The sequence below is a fragment of the Emydura macquarii genome, unplaced genomic scaffold (assembly GCF_026122565.2).
Source record: "Emydura macquarii macquarii isolate MOO-44397 ecotype Brisbane River unplaced genomic scaffold, CSIRO-AGI_Emac_v2 contig_306, whole genome shotgun sequence".
NCBI classification, from domain to species: Eukaryota; Metazoa; Chordata; order Testudines; family Chelidae; genus Emydura; species Emydura macquarii.
In genome coordinates, this window is record NW_027130443.1 from 2208157 (window position 1) to 2230512 (window position 22356).

General features: G+C 48.8%; 1 protein-coding gene across 1 annotated transcript in view; it reads left to right on the forward strand.

The window, feature by feature from the left end:
• LONP1 (lon peptidase 1, mitochondrial) overlaps positions 1-22356 on the forward strand; it is a 45169-nt gene that overhangs the window by 21368 nt on the left and 1445 nt on the right. Inside the window, exons 9-17 of the mRNA XM_067556903.1 lie at positions 1082-1220; positions 4599-4777; positions 7493-7580; positions 8633-8755; positions 9457-9573; positions 9912-10052; positions 10137-10302; positions 11532-11740; positions 18385-18549. Coding sequence (XP_067413004.1) covers positions 1082-1220; positions 4599-4777; positions 7493-7580; positions 8633-8755; positions 9457-9573; positions 9912-10052; positions 10137-10302; positions 11532-11740; positions 18385-18549 — 1327 coding nt within the window. The remainder of the gene's footprint in view (positions 1-1081; positions 1221-4598; positions 4778-7492; positions 7581-8632; positions 8756-9456; positions 9574-9911; positions 10053-10136; positions 10303-11531; positions 11741-18384; positions 18550-22356) is intronic.

The following is a 22356-nucleotide window of genomic DNA, read 5'->3' on the forward strand; positions in this document are numbered from 1 at the left end:
CCGCCCCTCCTCTGCGCAGGGCTTACATAATGCTCACAGCCTAATCAGCTCAGCTTTGGCTCTCAGAAGAGGGCTCTAGAGTCCATGTGAAGTAAACAAGAGGCTAATCTGTCACATGGGGGGGCTCAGCAGCATAACTCTTGGTGATTCATTGAAAATGCTTGGGCGGGATGGGACTTGCAAAGGGTGGAATCACTCTTGCAGAGTAATCGGTTACTCATTGACGTGGGCTTTCAGGAGCGTGGAGCAATGCTTCCACACCTCTTACTAAGGGACCCACAACTGCATTGGGTATTTTTGAGACCCACTATTGCATAGCAAATACCAAACTTCTACATACAACTAACAGGTCTCACCCTCCTAGCCGGCATTGAACTGTGAACAGTCAGCACCGCAGCACAGACAGCGGCCACTTGAGCTACCGAACTAACTGCATTCACTGGCAGCAGGAGAAGGCTGTTATCCCAGATGGAGGGGGATGGGCTGTTGGAGACTGGAGCTGGGGGCAATGGGGCAAGCTGTCACTTTCCCCTCCCCTCCCCAGTAGCTAGGGGATGCTTGGTCAGGGGAAGCCCAATTTGGAAACTTTCTCCCACTCCCTCTAAATCTGCCTTGGCAGCTCCTCCCCGGCATTCCTGGGACAGTGCCTGCTGGTGCTGCTCCAGAGGCAGCATTAGCCCGACCTCAGAATGCAGTCGTTTATTTTGGGAGGCTGCCAAACCGTTCCTGCACAGCGCAAACAGAGGAGAGGCAATTTTCAACCATTTGTTTCAGCCAAACTGGAACAATTTCAAATGATAAAGAAAAGGCTCTTCCTAGTCCAAGGGCTTTTACCCTGCCATCTGTCAAAGGCCTTCTGCAATAGAGGCGTTCATATTTTTCAAATCAATGTTGCAACAATCAGCTGTAATCTAGGCATAGCTACCCATTCTCCCTATGGCAAAGCTGACGTGACATTCTATCCTCTTTCCATCCCCCCCATGAGGACAGTTTAAATCCCACTCATCTTAATGAAGCTTTCTCTTTCACTTGTGTGTTGAGTTTTGCGATGTTGACTTTTTTTCTTGTATGTTGCTGCCAGTGTTACCCGGAACTACTTGGACTGGCTGACGTCCATCCCGTGGGGTAAATGCAGCGAGGAGAACCTGGATCTGATCAGAGCTCAGGCAGTCTTGGAGGAAGATCACTATGGAATGGATGATGTCAAGAAGCGAATTCTGGTAAGGCAGCGCATGCCGTTCTAGGGGGCATTGTGCATCCAGGTTAAATGTCTGGCTGGTGGCTCTGTAGAACTTGTTCCCTTGTGTCTGATGGAGAAGATGCATGAACCATTTGGTGGTGTAGGGTGTGTGGGCAGCGTGTTTTAGTGGCACTGCCTGTAGAAGGGTAGGAAGGGTAAGTTTACTTATTACTAAGGTTTTAGGCCCATGTCTACATTGCCAAGGGAAGTCGACTTACTTTTAGTCGACTTTCAGCAGCCGATTTTTAGAAGTCGCAGCAGCATGTACACACTATGCTGTTTGCACAAGTCTTGTGCGTCCACACTCACCACGCTTATTTTGACGTTCAAAGCAGTGCACTGTGGGTTGCTATCCCACAGTGCAACTAGCCGCGGTGGCTGTTGGGACGAGTGTCATCGTCCCAGGATGCAGCGCTGCTTGCCCCTCTCTTCTTCCCCCAAACAAACAGGATAAGTATTTTCGCGGCGATTTTTACTCCCCACACTTGCCATTGCTGCGGAGTCATGGAGCCAGCTCAACTCTGCACTATTATTGTGAGCGTCAAAAATACATCGCGGCTTATCATCGAGTATTTTCAAAGTAGAGCAAGAAGCCAAAGCACAGACAACAGCAATGCCACCGAGGCAGCCCTGCTACAAGCCATTGAGCAGAACAATTCCTGATTGCTGCAGGCTGTAACGAATCATCTGCAGTCCGTGGAGCGCTGGTTCTGGTCCAGGGAAACACTGCCTGCTGGTGCTGCTCCAGAGGCAGCATTAGCCCGACCCAGAATGCTCATGTGCAGTCGTTTATTTTGGGAGGCTGCCAAACTCTTTCTGCACAGTGCAAACAGAGGAGATTGTGGAGACTGGTGGGACTATATCATTATGCAGCTGTTGAATGATGACCAGTGGCTGCAAAACTTTCGTATGTGAAAGGCAACTTTCCTGGAACTGTGCTCAGAGCTGGCCCCGTCCCTGAAGCGCGTGAATACTCGCTAGAGACAAGCTCTGACGGTGGACAAGAGTCGCTATCACTCTGTGGAAGTTGGCAACCCCAGACTGTTACCGCTTGGTTGGGAATCAGTTTGGAGTCGGTAAAGCTACAGTGGGCACCGCCGTGATTCAAGTATGCAGGGCCATCAATAGACTTCTACTACGAAGGATAGTGACTTTGGGAAGTGTGCAGGACATAGTGGAGGGGTTTGCCACGATGGGGTTCCCAAACTGCGGGGGGCCATTGATGGGACGCACATCCCTATCTTAGTGGCTGCCCACCTAGCAACTGAGTACATAAACCGCAAGGGGTACTTTTCCATGGTCCTGCAGGGCCTTGTGGATCACCAGTGTTGTTTCACCGACATCTATGTGGGATGGTCTGGGAAGGTGCATGACACACGAATTTCGTAATTCAGGGCCATTCTCTAATGTGTAGGTGGGCACTTTTTTCCCCGACCAAAAAATTCACATCGGGGGTGTGGAAATGCCCATAGTGATCCTGAGGGATCCTGCTTACCCCTTGCTCCCTTGGTTAATGAAGCTGTACACCGGTCACCTTGACAGCGACAAGGAATGTTTTAATAACAGGTTAAGCAGTTGCAGAATGGTTGTAGAATGTGCCTTTGGGTGTTTAAAGGGTAAATGGAGGAGTCTCCTCACTAGGCTAGACATGAGTGAAAAGAACCTCCTTTCGGTGATATCTGCGTGCTGTGTTCTTCATAATGTGTGTGAAGTGAAGGGTGAAAGGTTCCCCTGCGGTTAGGCTGTGGAGGCAGAAAGACTGGCCGCCAATTATGAGCAGCCAGATGCCAGCAGTACACTGAGAGCGAACCACGGAGCGCTTTGCATTAGGGAAGCTTTGAAAACCAGGTTCTGCAATGAAATGCAGGACTGATTTCTGTTCCTGTTTTTTGTTTGCCTTTGCTGAACATCCCCCCCACCCCAATTGATATCTGTACCCGCCAAATCTCTCCAGAACAAGATATGATTTAATAAAGAAATGTGTTGAAATGATGCAAACTTTTATTTATGAACATTCAAGTCATGGAGGAAGGTGGGGGGAGTGTTCATTCACCGTCTCAAGGGGTAGAGTGGTAGCTTGCTGGCCAGCTGTCAGTGTGTCCGCCGCTGCTTTCTGCTCGCCTCCAGTAGTGTGGAGGTTAGCACATACTGCAGCCTGGCCAATCTCCGAGACCTCTTAGGGGTGGAGTGGGGCAGCAAAGCCCTCAGTTGAGAAGATTATGGAGGGGCTGCAGCGGGACTCTGTCCTGCCTCCGCTCCTCCTGAAGCTCCACAAGCCACTGGAGCATGTCTGCCTGGTCCCACATGATTTGTGTTATGCCACCTGAGGAGCGCAATGGTCTCTTCTTGCCATGGGGATTTGTAGCACACTGGTGGCATGCATGACAGGGCACAGGAAAGTGCAGGTGATGATGCTTGTCTTAAGGATGCACTCTGGAACAAAGGGAGGTAACTATTGGCTGATCTGTGCAGAGCAGGTGAAGAGGCTGAGCATAGGCCAGGAGCAGCTAGCTGGTGTTCTCTAAGCCTGCCCTAAATGAGACTTTTGCCTTTGTGAGGACACAGTCTGACAGTTTCTCACACAGCATCTCCCTACTGTCAGGAAGAATAAAGTGCTATGATATCTGCCAGGGGCAGCTGAGATTTCACTCAGAGGGCAGAGTTCAGACTGTAGAGCGAGGATGGTATGTACCTTGACTATCTGGGGTACCCTGTGCTCAAACAACCTCAGACCACTTAGAGGCAAGCTGCTCCTCTGTGGTAGACAGACAGGCCCATTCTCTGTGCAGCTGCCATCTGTTACAGTAACTTGGTAGGAACCAGAGAACCATGCTTCTGCAACTGGGTGAAACTGAGCTATGTCCTGCAGAATGAAACGTGTGAGTATTGGTTCAGTTTCATTTTGCAGCAGAGAAAAGGCATTGTGATGTGTGTATTCTCTGTCCCTCACAATGGGGCAGTTGTTCAGGAACACTGAACAGCAGGGGGAGTGCACACTGACTGGGAGATGCGGGTAAGGACCAGTGCGAGTAGGAGAGAGGCACAGAACCTCAGTTCCCAAGCTGTGTGGGAGAGGCAGCTCCATCACAGCAGGCAGGGGAATGGGAGAGCTCCAAATACAGCTGTCACCTCGTTGCCCCACGGGAGCCTGGTGTGCTGCAGCCCGGAGAGGATGTGCCTAATATCCTGTCTGAGGAGCTATTTCTCACTTATCTCCTTGGGTATAATTGGTGTCAGGTAAAGTTCTACAGCCCTGCATTATCAAAAAACTTCCTCAATGTAACTGTGATGTTCCTTTTCTCCTGATTGAATGTGGGGCTGCCCTGTATTTGCCTGTAATGCATCTTCTGTTCATCAGGAATTCATAGCAGTCAGCCAGCTGCGAGGATCAACCCAAGGGAAGATTCTTTGTTTTTATGGCCCTCCAGGGGTTGGCAAGACCAGCATTGCCCGCTCCATCGCTAGAGCCTTAAATCGAGAGTATTTCCGTTTCAGTGTTGGAGGAATGACCGATGTGGCAGAAATCAAAGGACACAGGTCAGTTTAACTCTGCATTTCCCACCCCAACAAGTTTTTATCAACCTCTACAAAACAGTGACCTAGCTGAAGTTCAGATATGCATGTAATTTAAATTCCTATTTTCAAGAGAGGAACCCTATGTATATAGCAGAAGATTTATCTTTGGGAAGCAGTTAAAGTGATGACCTGGGCAGGATTTTAAAATCAATAAACAGATAAATTAAAAATGAATTTCTTTTAAAAAGTACATCATGCTCTCTGCTTTTCTGTCTGCACTATAGCGTTGTCCCAAAGAGCTTTCCAGTTAGTCTATATAAAGTGCTGTTGACTAAAGGATTTAGCCAATTGTTTGACTAAATTTGCGGTTCATTCTTAAAAATGTTCAAGAGACCAAGTAAGCAAACGTAGCCAAATGTATTGCATACAGACACAGCAATACAGTGCGAAAAGGAGACGTACAGACTCTCCCATGGGAAGCACATTCTCACACTGTGTTCACCTTACACAGGTGTGCTTCAAAGATATATGCCGTGGTGTTGTAGCCATGTTGGTCCCTGGATATTAAACAGACAAGGAGGGTGAGATAATATCTTTTACTGGACCAACTTCTGAAAGCTTCTCTCTCACCAACAGGAGTTGAACCAATAAGATATTTCCTCACCCACCTTGCTTCATAGATATTCATTTCAGTTAGTAGTATTTATAGTATGACTTTACAAGTCACTAAAATCCAACCCACCAGTTTGTAACAGTTCCTTAACGTGTTGATTTGTTCTGTACTTTTCTTATCTCTGTTTTGGACATTACACTCCAAACCACTGGGTGTGGAGAGGTACATTCCAACCTGTGCTAGGACACAGCATTCATTTATCTTGGCTTTGACAATCTTCCTATCTTCTAATGCCAAAGCTGACTTCAGCTTTGCAAAGTGTTGTGGGATGCGTGACATGGGTGAACAGAACTGTGGAGGAGTACAATACACATTCAGTTACTATAACTTCCCAACACTCCCCCTCCCCCCCAATGTATATTAATACCATGAACAAAATACCTATTAATGTGGTGTAAACTATACATGATGTGTGTATTGGCTAACGGTGCCTAGGCAGTAGCCATGTAGTATTTAATAGGTATGCGCACACGTCTTCAATACTATTTATTAGTAAGTGATATTTGAACATACCACACAAAGCCATCATCATTCCACAAGTGTATCCAAATCTAGGAACTTCCATTTTTAAACATCCTAAATTATTTGGAAATACATCTAAGATGAAACCTCAGACCTCAGCCCCGAATGCTTGTTTGCAGTGCAGCTAACAAGCTCGCCGATGTAAATGTGGACACCATTGAATTATGGTGAGACGAGCGATGCTGTTTTGATGTGTTGGAATGTGGCTGCATGCTGGTTTTGGTATGATCAGGGCTGCTGTCTAAGGAAAGATTTCAAGATGAGGACTAGTCCGCTTGGGAAGGACAAGAACAAGAGGATTCCAAATAAAACAATAAGTGAGAGCACCAGCCAGGCATGTGTTCCCCTTCTCCTGTCGTATGGAAACCAGGGCCACTCAGTGAAATGAAAACAACATTTTTAAAATAGCAAAAGGAAGGGCAACGCCTGCAGGATAAAATTAACTTGTGAAACTCCCTGCCACAAAATATAGAGGGAGACAGACGTAAACATATTTCAGAGGTTCTCAATCCTGCTGTGCAAGTGTCTTTCCCCATCCAGCATTGGTGCCTCAGTTACCCCTCATTTGAGGCCTCTGCCTCTTCGTGGATACCAGCTCCTTCTTGCTTAGAGTGCCAGTTACTCTAATGTGATTTAGGCTCTAGTCAGATTGAGGTATCCAGTCCTTTGGGAATTAAAACAAAAGTCCAGCTAAACAAAATGATGTCCCTCTCCCGCACCCAGCTGCTCCTGGATCTGAGTGTACTGCTGAGCTCTAAACAGTTCTTCCATTTGTTGCAGGGGTTTCTGCCCCACTTCTCTCATTGGTGCTGTAGGGGGCCTTTATACCTCCCCCCCCGTGAACCCCCTGGCTTTGGACTCTCGACCCTGGGCCACCATCCTGACACTGAAAACTGTTCTGATCCACTGCTTCCCAGGGCCACTTCCTATGGTGCCTTCTTCTCTGTTTGTGTACACATTCAGCCTTTCAGCCAGGAAGCCTCCACTGCTCCTGCCCTCCCCAGATTGTGGTCCCTGGAGAGAACTCCCAAAACAGTTCCCAGCAGGTCTGGTTCTCAGTCACATGATCTCTGGGAGGCAAATTAGACCCATGTGAGACTGAGCCCAGAATGTCATAAAGGGTCAGCTCACTGTGCGACACCTTGCTGTGGGGTGTAGATTGATCCCCAGCTGAGGGCATGAAGAAACCCCTGCTCTGCCCTCTCTGCTTGTTGGTATAAAAAATGCATTGAGATTCTCCACAAAATACAATGGAATAAAAACCAATCATCCCAAAATACAAAACAAACATAAACTAAGAAATAAAACTGTAGCCCAGGCAAGTTCCCCAAACATGTCTCTAGCGCTGGCCGCTGTTAGAATTAGGTGAGATGCGTCTTTGATGGGGATGCAATTGAGCAGTCAGTGAAAATATTCTTGCTAGAGGTAAAAAAGTGAAGAGCTACCTCTCGAGCACATTATTCCCTCAGCTGCATGATTTTTTTGTCTGATCTGTGCAGTACCCCGTCTCTCTGCCCTGAATATGGTCTCTTGTAAAACAGGAGGACGTATGTTGGAGCAATGCCAGGGAAAATAATCCAGTGCTTAAAGAAGACCAAGACAGAAAACCCCCTGATCCTGATCGATGAGGTGATGTATCTGATCTTTCTCTTGGCTCTTCCATTTGAAGAACATTAGATATTGACACCCCCCTCCCCCCGGTTACAGGGAAACTCCAAGGGTAACTTTTCCAAAACTCCAAAGTCCCATTGACTTTCAGTGGGGTTTGGCTCCTAAATCACTTAGGCATTGAGACTGTTAACTCAGATGTTTAGTCTCCCTTTGTACACGTGTCAATTTAGAGAGTTGCGTTAAGGCCTTTCAGATCAGGCTTGTTTCTGCTGTCTGGGCCCTTGAACACTCAGTGTAATCAGCCAATACCGAGGCATCCCCATGTACAAACACTCACTGGCAGACTCAGTATAGGTGGTGAAGGAGGTGAATGGGCACAAAACCCCAATTTTCCTTCTTGTTCTAGGGAGGAAATCCCTCAAGGTTGGATTTAAGGCAGTGGCATGGGGGATAAGAAGCTTACCTTGTCAACATCTATGCTGAACCTGATTCAGAGGCAGTTATAGGACTCTGGGCTGTCAGCCCAACACTTTCCACTGCATGAAAAAATAGTTCAAGAAAGCAAGCAAAGTGTATTAAGTTGCAGTATAATAAAGTCAAGATTAATCCATCACTGACCCTGACACAGTTTTAAATGATGTTGATGACAAGTCTTGCATTTGGCATCATGACACTGGATTAGCCCACCAAAGCAGACACCTCTCTTTCAAAGAAAGAAACAGGACTGCTGTAAGCGGCAAGCTCTTGATGTGCTGCTGCCACACGTTTTTGTTCCCTCTGACTCTTTTGAAGCCCACGTCTCACCTTTGTACAACTTTTTTCCTGTGAGTACTAAGAACAACCTGTTTCTTGCCATGTCTGCTAGTTCCTAGAGGCCATGGGGGCTGGTTGGTGCTGCCTGGGTGCATCTGAGTAACATGGTCTTTGTGAAAAAGCACACTCTGGTGGAGCAGGGGTGTGAAAAGTTATTCGTCACAAACAAATGCTGTCAAACCTTTGCAATAAAAATGAATCATGGTCAGAAGTTTTTTATTCTACTGCTTTTCCTTAAATTCTTCTATCACTTGTAGGTGGATAAAATCGGGCGAGGCTATCAAGGTGACCCATCCTCAGCCCTTCTAGAGCTGTTGGACCCAGAACAGAACTCTAACTTCTTGGATCATTACCTTGATGTTCCTGTAGATTTATCAAAGGTATTGTTCAGTTGGGCGTTTAAGATGGAAGCTTACAGATCTATTCAGACTCTAGCCATTAAAACTGCTGAGGAGTCAGTGAACAAGGTAGCAGGACCGCACACGCTCCCTGGGATAAGGGAGATGTAATTGAGAGACAGGGGTTTCACGTAAATCTCTTGAACTGGAGTTGATTGTGGGTCCAAACCTATGTACACCATGCTGAAAATATTCCATCTAACTAGGTACCTCCCATGCCCAGGAGCGCCTGAGCCTTGGGCTGTGAGCCAACTGTATGCTGCTCTCGTAGCATCTTCTGCCAGCTAGCGAGCATGGGGCCTCCTTGCCCACTTCTAACTGGCCAAAGAGGGGCTAGTTCTCAGCGACAGAATGCTGGTGTCCTGCTGTGTAATTGCTTTCGGAATTGCTGCAAGGGCGATTTTCAGGTTGGATGTTCATCTGGGTTTCTGCCACATGCTGCTATTAGGGTCCCTGTTCTCTAGTTACAGTGGAAAAGCAGCTTCCCCAGGCTCCCACTAGACCATTCTGATTTCCCAACGTGTGCTGTGTGACTACTCGACTTGGGGACAGAGAACACATTGCTTTGAGATCTGACTTCCCTACAGCAGGAGGATAGAACTCAAGAATAGTTCTCAAAGATAGAATAAAGTGAAGTAGCATGCCCCTGAGAAACACCTAACAGGTTGTCTTGTCTTATTTAGGTGCTCTTTATTTGTACTGCCAACGTGACAGACACCATCCCAGAGCCGCTGCGGGACAGAATGGAAATGATCAATGTGTCGGGATATGTCGCACAAGAGAAACTTGCAATTGCAGAGGTGAGAAGCTACCTCACTACTGAACCGTTAGTGGCTGCTGTACACGAACTGCATCAGATGAAAGAAAACGGTACTTTAGCAGAGTAAGCCTGAGCATCTGTGCTCTGCACCACCAGTCAGCTTAGGTAGAGTGTTCAAGGAACACTGCCACATAAAACAGGTCTATAACAGACCAACCCTCCCAACTGGATAATACTGGATTTCCACTGGCAACTAGTCCTAGGCATCTCCAGAAAGCACTCATTCAGCTACTGGCAGAATGAAGTTGGGTGAAATGGGACGACCAAGCATTCAGTTGTGAGCACTAACAGGAACACATGGTGGCTAATTTCTTTCAGAGATACTTGGTCCCTCAAGCACGTGTCCTGTGTGGTTTGGATGAAACCAAGACCAAGATCTCATCTGATGTGCTGACTGTTCTTATCAAGCAGTACTGCAGGGAGAGCGGAGTGAGAAACCTGCAGAAGCAGGTGGAGAAGGTGAGGGTGCTCTGAGTGTCAAGACCTCCTCTGTGTGTTTTCTGCCTTGGCAGCTTTCTGCAGTAACTAATCACTCTTTCACAGGTATTAAGGAAATCTGCCTATAAGATTGTCAGTGGCGAAGCAGACACAGTTGAGGTTACGGCTGAAAACTTGCAGGACTTTGTTGGCAAGCCCATCTTCACTGTGGATCGGATGTATGACCTCACTCCTCCTGGAGTGGTGATGGGCCTGGCCTGGACAGCGATGGGTAAGCGGTAGCAGAGTCAGTGGGGGATTAGCAAGGTGGGCGTTTGTCACCGGTGCTCATGCTTTCCTGGAGAAACACACTTTCTTTTCCCCAGTTAGGCAGAGTCACTGGTGCTGAATGGGGAGCAGCAGCTGGGTAGCTGAAGTATTGCTCCTCTGAAGTTTCCGTGCCTCTTTTCTGAAAGTAGCGGTGGGAGAGGAAGTAAAATGCCCCCTCTTGATCCAATGGGAGAACCTTACTAGCATTAGTGAAACTCCTTCCTGTGGCCGCTTTAACTCCTGACTCGCTCTCTGCTGAAAGCTGATGCTCATTTCTTCCCTCATATCAGACCCCTCTTGGCATCAAGCCAGTGTGCTGCTTCTCTAAGACTCCATATGGGGGGGAACTCTCTGAATTTAAAGGCTTTTGCAGGTGTGCACGCATGAGCCCATTCTCTTCCCACAGCATGAGGTGCTGCCTAGGCACACTTCACTGGCATGGTGCACCATGGCACCTGGGCCGTGTCTAACCGAAGACTTGCTTCCTCTTGGCTCAGTCTAAAGAACGGGCTGTGCTGCTGCCCACTAGTGTTCTGTGAGAGGGGGCTCCTGATAGTCCAGAGGGCTAAGTTGTGTACAAGGGAAAATAGTCACCAAAATGAACATGGAGTGATGGGCGCAAGCTACTGCTGGGAGCCAGCATGTTTCAGTTTCTGACTGGTGTATGCCCTAGTGTGTCCCCTGATTGACAGAGGGTTGCAGAGCTGAATCTCCTAGACAGGCTAAGCAGGAACAAGCAGTAAGATTGTGAGCGTGGTGAGGAGGCACTTAAATATTTTTGGGATTGAAAAGCAGGGCTGCTCTGGATCTATCCAAATGGCATGAGCTCTTCAGAGGAAAATGCAGGCAGAATCTGTGTAGTAACATGTTTCCAATAGCCCTGATGGATTAGACAAGTACATGGGTTTGTCAGAAAAGCATTTTAGAATAAGACACTTTGGGATTGTAAGGGAAGGAATCTGTAGCCATCAAACCTTGTTCCTGTTGGATCCAAAGGACTAGAAATGCTGCCTGCATTGGGTAGGAGTTGCAAGTGTTCTGGTGGTTTACTGGGTCCGATTGAACTGCTGATTGGAGACTGTCGATAAAGTGTCAGTCTGGTTTTTAAACTAATTTACCCAAACAGTTAACAGCACACTAGTCTGGTTCTTGTTGGACTCTTCTAAAGATTCTTATATTCATTTTTCTTAGGAGGTTCCACTCTATTTATTGAAACATCCCTGCGGCGACCCAGAGACAAGGAGAACAAGGATGGGTCCCTTGAAATAACAGGACAGCTGGGAGATGTGATGAAAGAGAGTGCCAAAATAGCTTACACATTTGCTCGAGCTTTCCTGATGCAGAAGAAGTCCACCATTGACTTTCTGGTGACCTCCCACATCCACTTGCATGTACCAGAGGTAAAGTGACCGAGTCCAGATGCCATGGGGGCTGTATGAGGACCTAGACAGGTAGAGCTGGCATGTCGTTCTCCTTAGAGCCATCAGGCTGGAGAAGTCTCTGAGCCCAGTTGCATGCACTTGTGTAGAAAAGCTCCTTTCACCTGACTAAATTAAAGGTTTCCCATTTTCACATGAGATTTGCTGCCAGCTCCTTTCATCAGCAAGCACACGGTAAGGTGATATGATGCACTGTGCACTTCAGCCAGGATCTTGGAGCACTTTCGGGGAAGTATTGTCCCTATTGGGTAGATGGGGAAACCGAGGCACAGAGGTGAAATGACTTTCCCTTTGGATTAATGCTAGCCTGAGAAGTAGGAGCCCCAGGTTCAGTCCCCTGTTGCGCCAGAGTTCCTGTGTGAGTGGCAGGCTCGAGAGACTCACGCTAACGCTCTAAAAATAGCCGTGTAGACATCGCAGCATAGGCTCAAAGCCTCATGCTGTGGCTTCAGGAAAGCTGCTAACTTCCCTGAGTTACTTCCCGGTGCCCCTTGACTTAATGTCCACACCCTGCTCGGACAGGGGTCCTTCCTGGCCTCCTTGCCAGCACCTGTTTGACCCCGGTACCAAGGCCCTCCTCAGGCTGCAGATCACTCTTGGGCTTGGGATGTTCTCATTTCAGAGCAGGCGCCTCTCTGAAAAGGCGCACAGAAGCTGCTCTCCATCATTGGGACCAAAGAAAAGGTTTCATAAGACCAGTTGTGAGGACTCCAGGTCTCAGGGCGACTCTTCTGCCTTCCCAAAGAAGAGCACAGACTGGCATGGGATTGGCTCCAGCGCGTGGGATAGTGCGGGTACCTCTGACCCTCCCTTGGTACCAAGTAGGGAGGCAGAAAGTCTGTACCGTCAACTCCGATTCCAGCCTCCAGGTGTCTGTTGAGTCTGGTACCAATGGGAATGATGCTGGTACCGACTATATCTGTGACGTCAGCAAACCAGGCTGCAGTGGACCTACTCTGTCTTTCAGTCCTGTCTTCATTGCTGGTCCAAGACTTTGCAAGACTGGTACCTTCGATGGCCCCACAGATGGAGTGTGTCACCGAACCCTCGGCACCGCACTCAAGATGCACTGCTTCCAGTGCTTGGGATGGAAACAGCACTAGAGTTGGCATCTGGTACCTCGGTACTGGGCCCCTCCTCAGCTCAGCAATCAACACTGCAGATGCTTCTGTGGCCGTTGTCACCATCCTCGACATCAAGACATTCAGACACTCTGGTATGGCTGTTGGCTTTGGGATCGACCTTGTCTGCGGCACAGACATATGCGGTAGTGGCTTCATTGGGAGTGCCGATTATGATCTCATTCTGGGCAACAGATGAGTTAGATCACCTTCTGGCTCCCTCCAGGGTTGCTCCGCCTATGTCCCAGGGCTTTTCTGCTTCAGAGTCGGCATCGGCATCCTCCCACTCCACTTTGCCTGAGAAGGTCCAAAGGCCACCAGTGAACCAGTATGGCTACCAGGGTTGGCATGTGCACCTGGTCTGGTGCCGACTTGGCACCAATGCCGTACCCATATCAGTGGCCTCCTTGGACTCAGTGGGAAGTTCCTCACTCCCAGAGGTTTCATTCATCATCCCAGTCAAAAGCAAGATCACCTGCCTGCTCAACATTGGTGGCTGCGAATCAGCCGCAGGCCCAGACACCCATGGTTCCGCTTCCTGTGGAGCCTCTAGAGTTTCCATGTCTGGATTCCAGGAGCAGGACCCAACTGTGGCTCAGCCAAGGGCTGGATGACACAGTGCTGCCTGGTTCATCCTCCCCTTCAGTTCTGAAGGACTTCAAGGCGTACCAAGACCTTATACACCAAGTGGCCTCATCCTTGGGAATACAAGCAGAGTTTCTCCAGGAGAATACCCATAAACTAGTGAACATTCTCCAGCCCTCTGTCCCTGGGAGTTTAGCCCTTCCAATTAATGATATGCTCCTCGAACCTGAGAGAGTCCTTGGGTTACGCCACTTTGGGGAAGCGCTATTTTGTGCCTGTACAGTGATAATGAATGGTTCTATTCCCATCTGGCCCTGAACTCCGTGGTGGTTGGCAGTGAATGACCGAGCATGATAGGGCAGGTTCAAGTCCACCCCCAAGGACAGAGACTCTAAGGGTGTGAATAAACCATCCCCCTGAGCAACATAAATTACACCGACATAAGTGCTCTTGTGCACAGCTTCTCCTACTGACACAGCTTTTGCTCTTTGTGGAGGTGGTTTTATTATGCCTACGGGAAAGCTCTCTCCCGTCAGCACAGAGCGTCTTCACTAGACGCACTGCAGTGGCTCAGCTGCATTGGTACATCTGCGCTGCTGCAGCGCTATATCTGTAGATGTGCCCTAAGCAGCTGGACCTCTTGGACAGAAAGGTATATACCTCATTGTCACTACAGATGAGGATTGTGAATCAGCAAGCTTTGCTGGCCAAACATGACTCTCAGTTGGTTGACTATGTCCACGTTTGTGGACCATTTTCCCGAGGCCTCTCATAAAGAGTTTTGGGCGTTTGTCACCAGGGGCTACTTGGTGGCCAAGATGTCGCTGCAGTTGGCCCTTGATGTTGTAGACATGTCAGCCAAGGCGCAGGCCTCTGCGATTACTATGAGGAGGGCTTCCTGGCTCCAGAACTTGGGGGTCGCCAGACCTTGTTTTCAGACAAGACTAATGAAACCCTGCATTACTTTGAGGATTCTAGGGTTGTCTTAAGGTCCAGAGCACCGTTCCAGTTGTCACTCTTCCACCCTCATTGTCTTCCCATTCCTTTGGGGACAGGCTGGACCACTTTTACAATGACTGGGTCTTGATCTATCCAGTCTCTCTCCACACCCCTTCTTCCCCCTCCCCCACAATCCCTCTTCAGGGACTCCTCTTTATGAGATGCTGCTCACCAAGCAGGTCAGCTCTGTGACAGCATTGGGAGCAGTGGTGGAGGTTTTAAGGGAATATTGAAGTCACAGCTTCTACTCCTGGTATTTTCCTCATACGAAAATCCAAGGGCAGGATGAGGCTCATCCTCAACCTTTGCGGATTCAACAAATTCTTCAAATACATGAGGTTCTGTATGGTCACTCTCTCGGCTATTCTCCCTGCCCTGTCTCAGAACAACTGGTTCACTGCTCTGGACCTTCAGGACATTTATTTTCATGGGGCCATTCTACTGAGTCTCAGGAAGTTTCTTTGTTTTGTGTTAGGAGAATGACATTTTCAATATACCGTTCTCCTGTTTGGCCTCTCTCCTCCCTCCCGCATGGCATATCTCAGGAGGAAGGGAATCTGCATCTTCCCCTACCTCAATGACTGGCTGCCGAAGGGCAGCTCCAGAGAGGAGGCTCTCACCCATGTCAACACCACGCTACACTTGTTCGACCATCTAGGACTCATTTTAAACACCGCAAAAGTCAACCTTGGCTGCCACTTAACAAATACAGTTCATTGGGGCCCTGTTAGATTCCACAAATTCGAGGGCATTCCTGCTGACTGACCTCTTCCAGGCAATTCAACAGCTGTGCCTCAGTCTTCTATCTCAGCCTTCCACAATGGTCCACATGTGTCTCAGCCTGTTGGACGACATGTTCACGTGCACCCAGATTGTCCAGTTCACCAGGTTGCATCTTCTCCCTCTTTGGATGTGACTCAGGATGGTGTACCACCCTGCTCTTCATTCTTTGGACAGGTTGATTCGTCTTCCTCCACCAGTCCTGGAGTCCTTGAAGTTTGTGGGAGTCCCCACAGAATGTGTGACTAGGAGTCTCCTTCACTTGGCTTTCTCTGACCAAGTCTGTGGTTACCACCGATTCCCTTCTGGGTTGGGGGGCACATCTGGACTCATTGAGGGTGCAGGGCCAGTGACTGGAACAGGAAGCCTCACTCCATCTCAGTGTGTTAGCGTTGAGGGCCGTCCACAAGGCATGTCATGCCTTCCAGGACCGGATCAGGCATTCAGTGGTTCACATACTCACCAACAATACCACCATCATGTACTATGTGAACAAACAAGGGGGACCCCACTCCGGGTCACTCTGCCTAGAGGCAATTAACCTGTGGCAGTTCTGCATAGAAGAGGACCACTCCTGTAGCAGTCCATTTACCAGGGGTGCAGGACCATCTCATGGACACCATCTCAGCAGTATCTTCTCCCTGAATCATGAATGGTCCCTGAAGGGGAATTGTGCCTTTAGGATTATTTTCACAACATGGAGCATCCCCACAATCGACCTATTTGCAACAAGAGAAAACAGGAAGTGTTGCCTGTTCTGCTCTTGGGGGGGACTCAGCCCGGGGTCCCTCTCTGACGCCTTCCACTGCAGCTGGCAGTCGACTGCTGTAAGCCTTCCTTCCTATTCTAGTCCTTCTCCAAATCATTGAGCCAGACTCATCCTTATCGCCCAAGCGTGGCTGAGACAGTGTTGGTTCTCCGACCCCCTTGCTCTGTCAGTCCAGTCTCCCATGCCACTTCCTCTTCATCCCAACCTCCCCACATGGGACCACAATCCATCCAGCGACCAACTCCCTGCACCTTACGGCGTGGCTGCTGCATGGCGGAACGAGAGGAAGAGCATTGTTCAGAAACTGTCCAACAGGTCCTACTTAATAGCAGGAAGTATTCCACTAGGACAGCTTACTTAGGGAAGTGGAAGAGGTTTTTGTTGTGCTGTGGGACCCATCTGACAGGACTTCCATCCAGGATATCTTAGAGTACCTGTTATACCTTCAGAAATCAGGCTTGGCACTCAGTTTCCTGAGAGTGCAGCAATATCAGCGTTTCATCCCCCTATCCAGAGGAAATCGGTTTTCTCCAACACTATGGTGATGAGATTTCTGAAAGGACTTCTGTGCCTGCATCCACTGAACTGAGAGCCAGTCCTCTTGTGGGACCTGGACACAGTTTTAATGGCTCTGATGGGGCCTACATTTGAGCCCCTTGCTTCCTATCCACTGCCTCGCCTGTCTCAGAAAACTGTTCTTGATAGCCATCACCGAGCCAAGAGGGGGTAAGTTGCAGGCCCTGATGGTGAGGCCTCCTTACACGCAGTTCTCCAAAGACAAGGTAACGCTGTGACCACACCCAAAGTTCCTATCCAAAGTGGTCTCCCAGTTTCATTTGAACCAGGCTGTATATTTGCCTGTGTTCTTCCCTGAGCTGCATTCCTCCCCAGAGGAATATGTGAGACATTAGATAGTGTCTAGCCTTTTACCTGAACAGAACTGAGCTGTTTTGTGCTTCAACTCACCTGTTCGTATCACATGCGGACTGCATGAAGGGACAAGTTTTCTCTGTGCAGACCATCACTAGCTGGATAACATCATGTATCAGGACTGTGTATGAAATAGCGTCGGCAACACCTCCTCAGCAGATACAGCCCCATTCAATGAGAGCACATTTCCATATTATACATTTGCAGGGCGGCCACATGGTCATCCATACATACATTTATGGATCATTGTGCTATCACTGCATCTTCCAGAGCAGATGAGTGGTCCTCCGATCCTTATTTCGATAGACTTTGAGCCTCACCTCTACAAGGGGTACTGCTTGTGAGTCACCTATTTGGAATACACGTCTTCATCTGCTCAAAGAAGAAGAAACGGTTACTTACTGTAACTGTGGTTCTTTAAGATGTGATGCAGATGTGTATTCCATGACCCACCCTCTGTCCCTTCTGCACTGGAGTCTTCCTCGATGCGGAAGACCAGGGGGGTTGGGGCAACACCACCTCGTAGAGCCAGGGAGGGGCTACAGATATGAGGCGCAAGCACTGCCCCTCTACGGGTACTGCTAGGCAAAAGTCACCAACACGCACGCACACTTACTTGGAACACACATCCGCATCACATCTCAAAGAACCAGAGTTACAATAAGTAACTGTTTCTTTTTCTCTCCTGGCATTGTACCTCTCGCTGCTGTTCAGGAGGACTAGCCTTGCAATCTCTAGGCTCTTCTTCATTCCCTCTCTGGTATAGTCACTGAGGCTGTAAAGCCCATGACCTGGCCTATCTCCACCTCCTGAGTGGGGTCAGTGGAAAATGGAAGGGTGTTTAGACATGTCATGCAAGACACCAGGAAGTGCTTAAATGCCTTTGAGTTTCTAGATTACTCTTCATTTGTAAGTGCATCCAAAATCTGGGACCCTCGGATCTTTAAACCTGTGTCTCATGGCTTAGACCAGTGGTTTTCAACCTTTTTTCATTTGTGGACCCCTAAAAATTTTTGAATGGAGGTGCGGATCCCTTTGGAACCCTTAAACATGGTCTGCAGATCCCCCCGGTCCAGAGACCACAGGTTGAAAATCACTGGCTTATAGAACTGAAGCTAGTATTAGAACTGGATGGACAATTGTGGTATTTGAGCTGGGCTACATCTAGGATTCCACCAGGCATTTTAGCCAAACATCCTTGCAGTAAATCAAATGTTGTCACATCAGACAGCAAAGCTGGAGACCTGCTGAAGTCAGAACCTGGGCTTCTGCTCCCCAGCCACACCAGGCTGGCGATGACAAAGGTGTGGGACTGGGCTCTGCTGCACATCCATGTATCATCATGTCAGTAATAAGTATTTCACTCAAAGCCTCTGATTTGGTTTGAATGATTGTCACAATGTGACTTTTTCTCTCTCCAGGGAGCAACTCCAAAGGACGGACCAAGCGCAGGGTGTACAATAGTAACGGCCTTACTGTCGCTGGCCATGAACCGTTCAGTGAGGCAAAACGTGGCCATGACTGGAGAAGTGTCATTAACTGGAAAGATTCTTCCTGTTGGTGGAATCAAGGAGAAGACTATTGCAGTAAGCTCTCTTTCCCGTTGTGTATGATCTGCTGGTGCATTAGCAATGGGGAGGGCCTGAGAGGGCTTGCAGTGATTGGTAGCACTGTAGTGCTGGGCCGCCACCTCCTGCTGTCATGTTGTGCACATGTTGTGGACATGAGGTGAGGGACGGAAAAATCTTTCACTGGACCAACTTCTGTTGGGGAAGGATACACGCTTTTCAGCTACATGGAGCTCTTGTCTCTTTATCCAACAGAAGCTGATCCAGTGAAAGATAGTAACTCACCCACCATGGCCCCCTAATATCCAGGGACCACCATGGCTTCAACACTTCTGCAAACAGTAGGTTGTGGTGCACTGTATCAAGAACTGCAGAGGCTCAGCAGTGTGAGCATGATCTGCCTGTGGCCACAAGGTCAGCTTTTACTGGCACCAGGGCTGTCCCTGTGCTGTACTTGAGAAGCATCAAGCATGTTGGAAAACCTCGCATGGTGTTGGAGTTTAGTAACTACTGTTCTTCTTCGAATCGTGTCCCTATGGGTGCTCCATTGTAGGTGTGCTTGCGTCCTTGCGCTGCTGATTGGAGTACTTCAGTAGCAGTGTCCGTTGGGCCCGCCCATGCGCTGCCTGTACTTCTGACACGCCCATGGACCTAATGGGCACAGGCCCTGGGTCTTTGGTACCAAAGGATAAGAGTAAGCACTCTAAAAGGCACTCCTAGTACACAAATCGACTTCAGTACTGCCAGCAACAGTTTGCCCAGCATTGAAGAGACCGGTGCAGACAAGACCTCCGCCGCCACATTTCCTCCCTCCCCTCCCCCTCGGCACTGCCACCAATGCCAGGACATTCAGTACCAGTGAAATTCTGCCAGCCTACGGAACTTGGCATGCAGGAGGCACCCAAGTCTCTGCCTCTTGGTATCCACAGCTTGGCACCGAGTTTTTACCATACACGGGGGGGATCCCCGCATCTGGGCCATGCCCCTCCACTGTCTAACGAGGGTTCAGATAGTGAGCCAGAGGAGATGGTTTCACAGTACTCCTCCTAAGCTCCATATGGGCCCATTACCAAAAAGGCCTCCGAATGTACTCACAGTTGGCTCCACCACCATCTCTTCAGAGCCCAGTCTCTCCAGGAGGCTCATCAAGTCATCGACACTATGATACACTTGTTTACAAAACCAGGTCTACAGATCAACACCCAGAAGTCAACCCTCACTCTGGTGCAATGCCTGGAATTCATAAGGGCCGACCTGGACGTCTTATAGACCAAAGTCCTGCCATCTGAACACAGGTTCCTATCCCTGGTTTCACTCATAGACACTTTTCATTGCAGCCCACAAATGCAAGTCAGGCTCTGCCTCCAACTCTCAGGTCATACAGCAGCGGGCACGGCACAGATACTATATGCCAGGCTTCACATGGGATGCCTCCAGCTATGGTTCAGTGCAGTTTACAGACTGAACAGACAGATTGGACAAACTCTTCACTCCCCACCAGGACTCAGCCAATGTGTGCAAATGGATCCCCTTCACGCAATTGCTCCTTACCACCTATGCATCACTTATAGGATGGGGCGCACATTTAAACAGTCTCACGCTGCAGAGCAAATGGTCACCTGCAGAGAGATCCCTTTACATCAGTCTCCTTGAGTTGAGAGCAGTTGGGAATACCTATGCCTATTTTCTCCCGCTGATCACAGGATCACACAAACAAAACAACATGCCTTGCATGTACTCCATCAGTCGGCAAGGGGCGGGGCCTGGTCGCCCTCCTTATGTGCGAAAGCAATGAGATTATGGAACTGGTGCTTCTCCCACAATGTTACTCTGTGCGCAGCTTGCCTCCTGGGCATACAGAACTCTATAGTGGACAATCTGTCACAAATTCCCACATAATCGTGAGTGGTAGATACACCTGTCAGTACTCCATGACCTATACACACCATGGGAAACACCATCCACAGACCTGTTCACCACTTACCAGAAGAAGAAATGTCCATGCTACTGCTCCAGGGAAGGGATGAGACAGCACTCTCTGGGTGATGCGTTCCTCCCAGGGGTTGAGGACCTTGTTTACATCTTTCCTCTACTGCTGAAGCTCCTGCTAACAATAAAAAGGGACAGAGCTCCTGATTGCTCCTACTTGGTTGAGACAGACCTGGTACTCTTACCTAGCCCAACTCGGGACATGCCCACTGATCTCCCCCGAGCATTCCGCACCTCCTCTCACAGGACAGAGGGCGTACCCTGCATCCCAACCTGGGCATTCTCTGCCTCACAGCATGGCTCCTGCTTGGTTTCAACACCTAGAAAGTTCCTGCTTAAGGGAAGTACAAGAGGTTCTATTACACAATAGAAAGTCCTCCGCAGGACGTACTTACCTGCGGAAATGGTCCAGGTTTCAGATTTGGTGCACGCCCCAATATCTCTGGTTCTTCCTCACATCCTAGACTATGCTCCGATGCTTCAAAAGTCAGGATTATCCCTCAGCTCTCTTAGGGTCCATTTGGCAATGCTAACAGCCTTTCACCAGCCTATAGAGGGGTACTCAGTGCTGTCACACCCAACCATTAAAAGGTTCCTCAAGAAAATAATAAACCTCTTCCCTCAATCTTCACTTCCTACCCCCATGTGGGGCCTAAACTTGGTGCTGAAAGGATTGATGACCTTCCTTTGAACGCATGGCCAGCTGTTTGCTGTTGTATCCATCAATGAAAAGACTAGCTCAGCCAGAGGAATAGGAGAGAGAGCAGCTCTGATGGTGCGTCTCCCCTACACAGTGTTCTTTCCGGGCAAGATTACGCTCAGGCCGCATCCAAAGTTCATCCCTAACGTAACCTCTCTGTTTCACAATTGATTCACCTTCCAATCTTCTACCCCAAGCCTCAGCAAGACAACAGAGTGGCTATACTTCATACCCTACATGTCAGGAGAGCCCTGGCCTTCTAGAAGTCCCCTAGATTTTTCCTCTTCATTATGGAAAGATCCAAGGGCTATCAGCCCAAAGGCTCTCGAAGTGGGTCTTGAATTGCATCAGACAGTACTACCAAATTCACAGCATGACCCCTCCAGATTCTCTTCATGCATACACCACAAGGTTGATCTCCACATCCCATCACCTTCTTCAAGAAGGTCTATATCTCAGAGATATGTAGAGCACATGGGCGTCAGTCCACACTTTTGCAAAACAATGTGATCACTGCCATCTTCAGCTGCACAGTACTGTCATCTCTAACTGACCTGACTCTGCAATCCCAGCCATTCAGCATGGGCACTGCTTGGGAATCACCTATGGTAGGGACACTACTCGAAGTGTGCAGTAACGATGGTTCTTCGAGATATCCTCCCTATGGCTGCTCCACAACCCACACTCCTCCTCTCTACTTTGGAATTCTTATCACTGACTCTGCAGTAGAGAAGGAAATGAGGGGGCTTGGCCCTGCACGTGCTGGCTAGCCTAGTGGCACAGCACGAGGAGAGACAGCGTACGGGAGGGCCCAACAGATACTGCTACTGACTTTCTCAGACCAGCAGTGGAGGGATGCAAGCACACCGACAGTGGAACACCCATCTCAAAGAACTATAGTTACTGCTTTATGGCCAGGAATAGGAGAGTAGAGAGGGGCTGGTAACTGAAGATTATCTGCTTTTGAGTGGCTTCTAGAATACGGAGGGGCCTATTGTGGTTTTTCAAGGATATTGGTAAGTTTACATCTCTGAAGGAAGCATTAGTAACTTCTATTGATGGTAAGCAATGTGTAGTCTTCCTAGCCATTGCATTGTATCTAAATTGTCCAACCTGACCTTGGTTAGGCCAAGGCT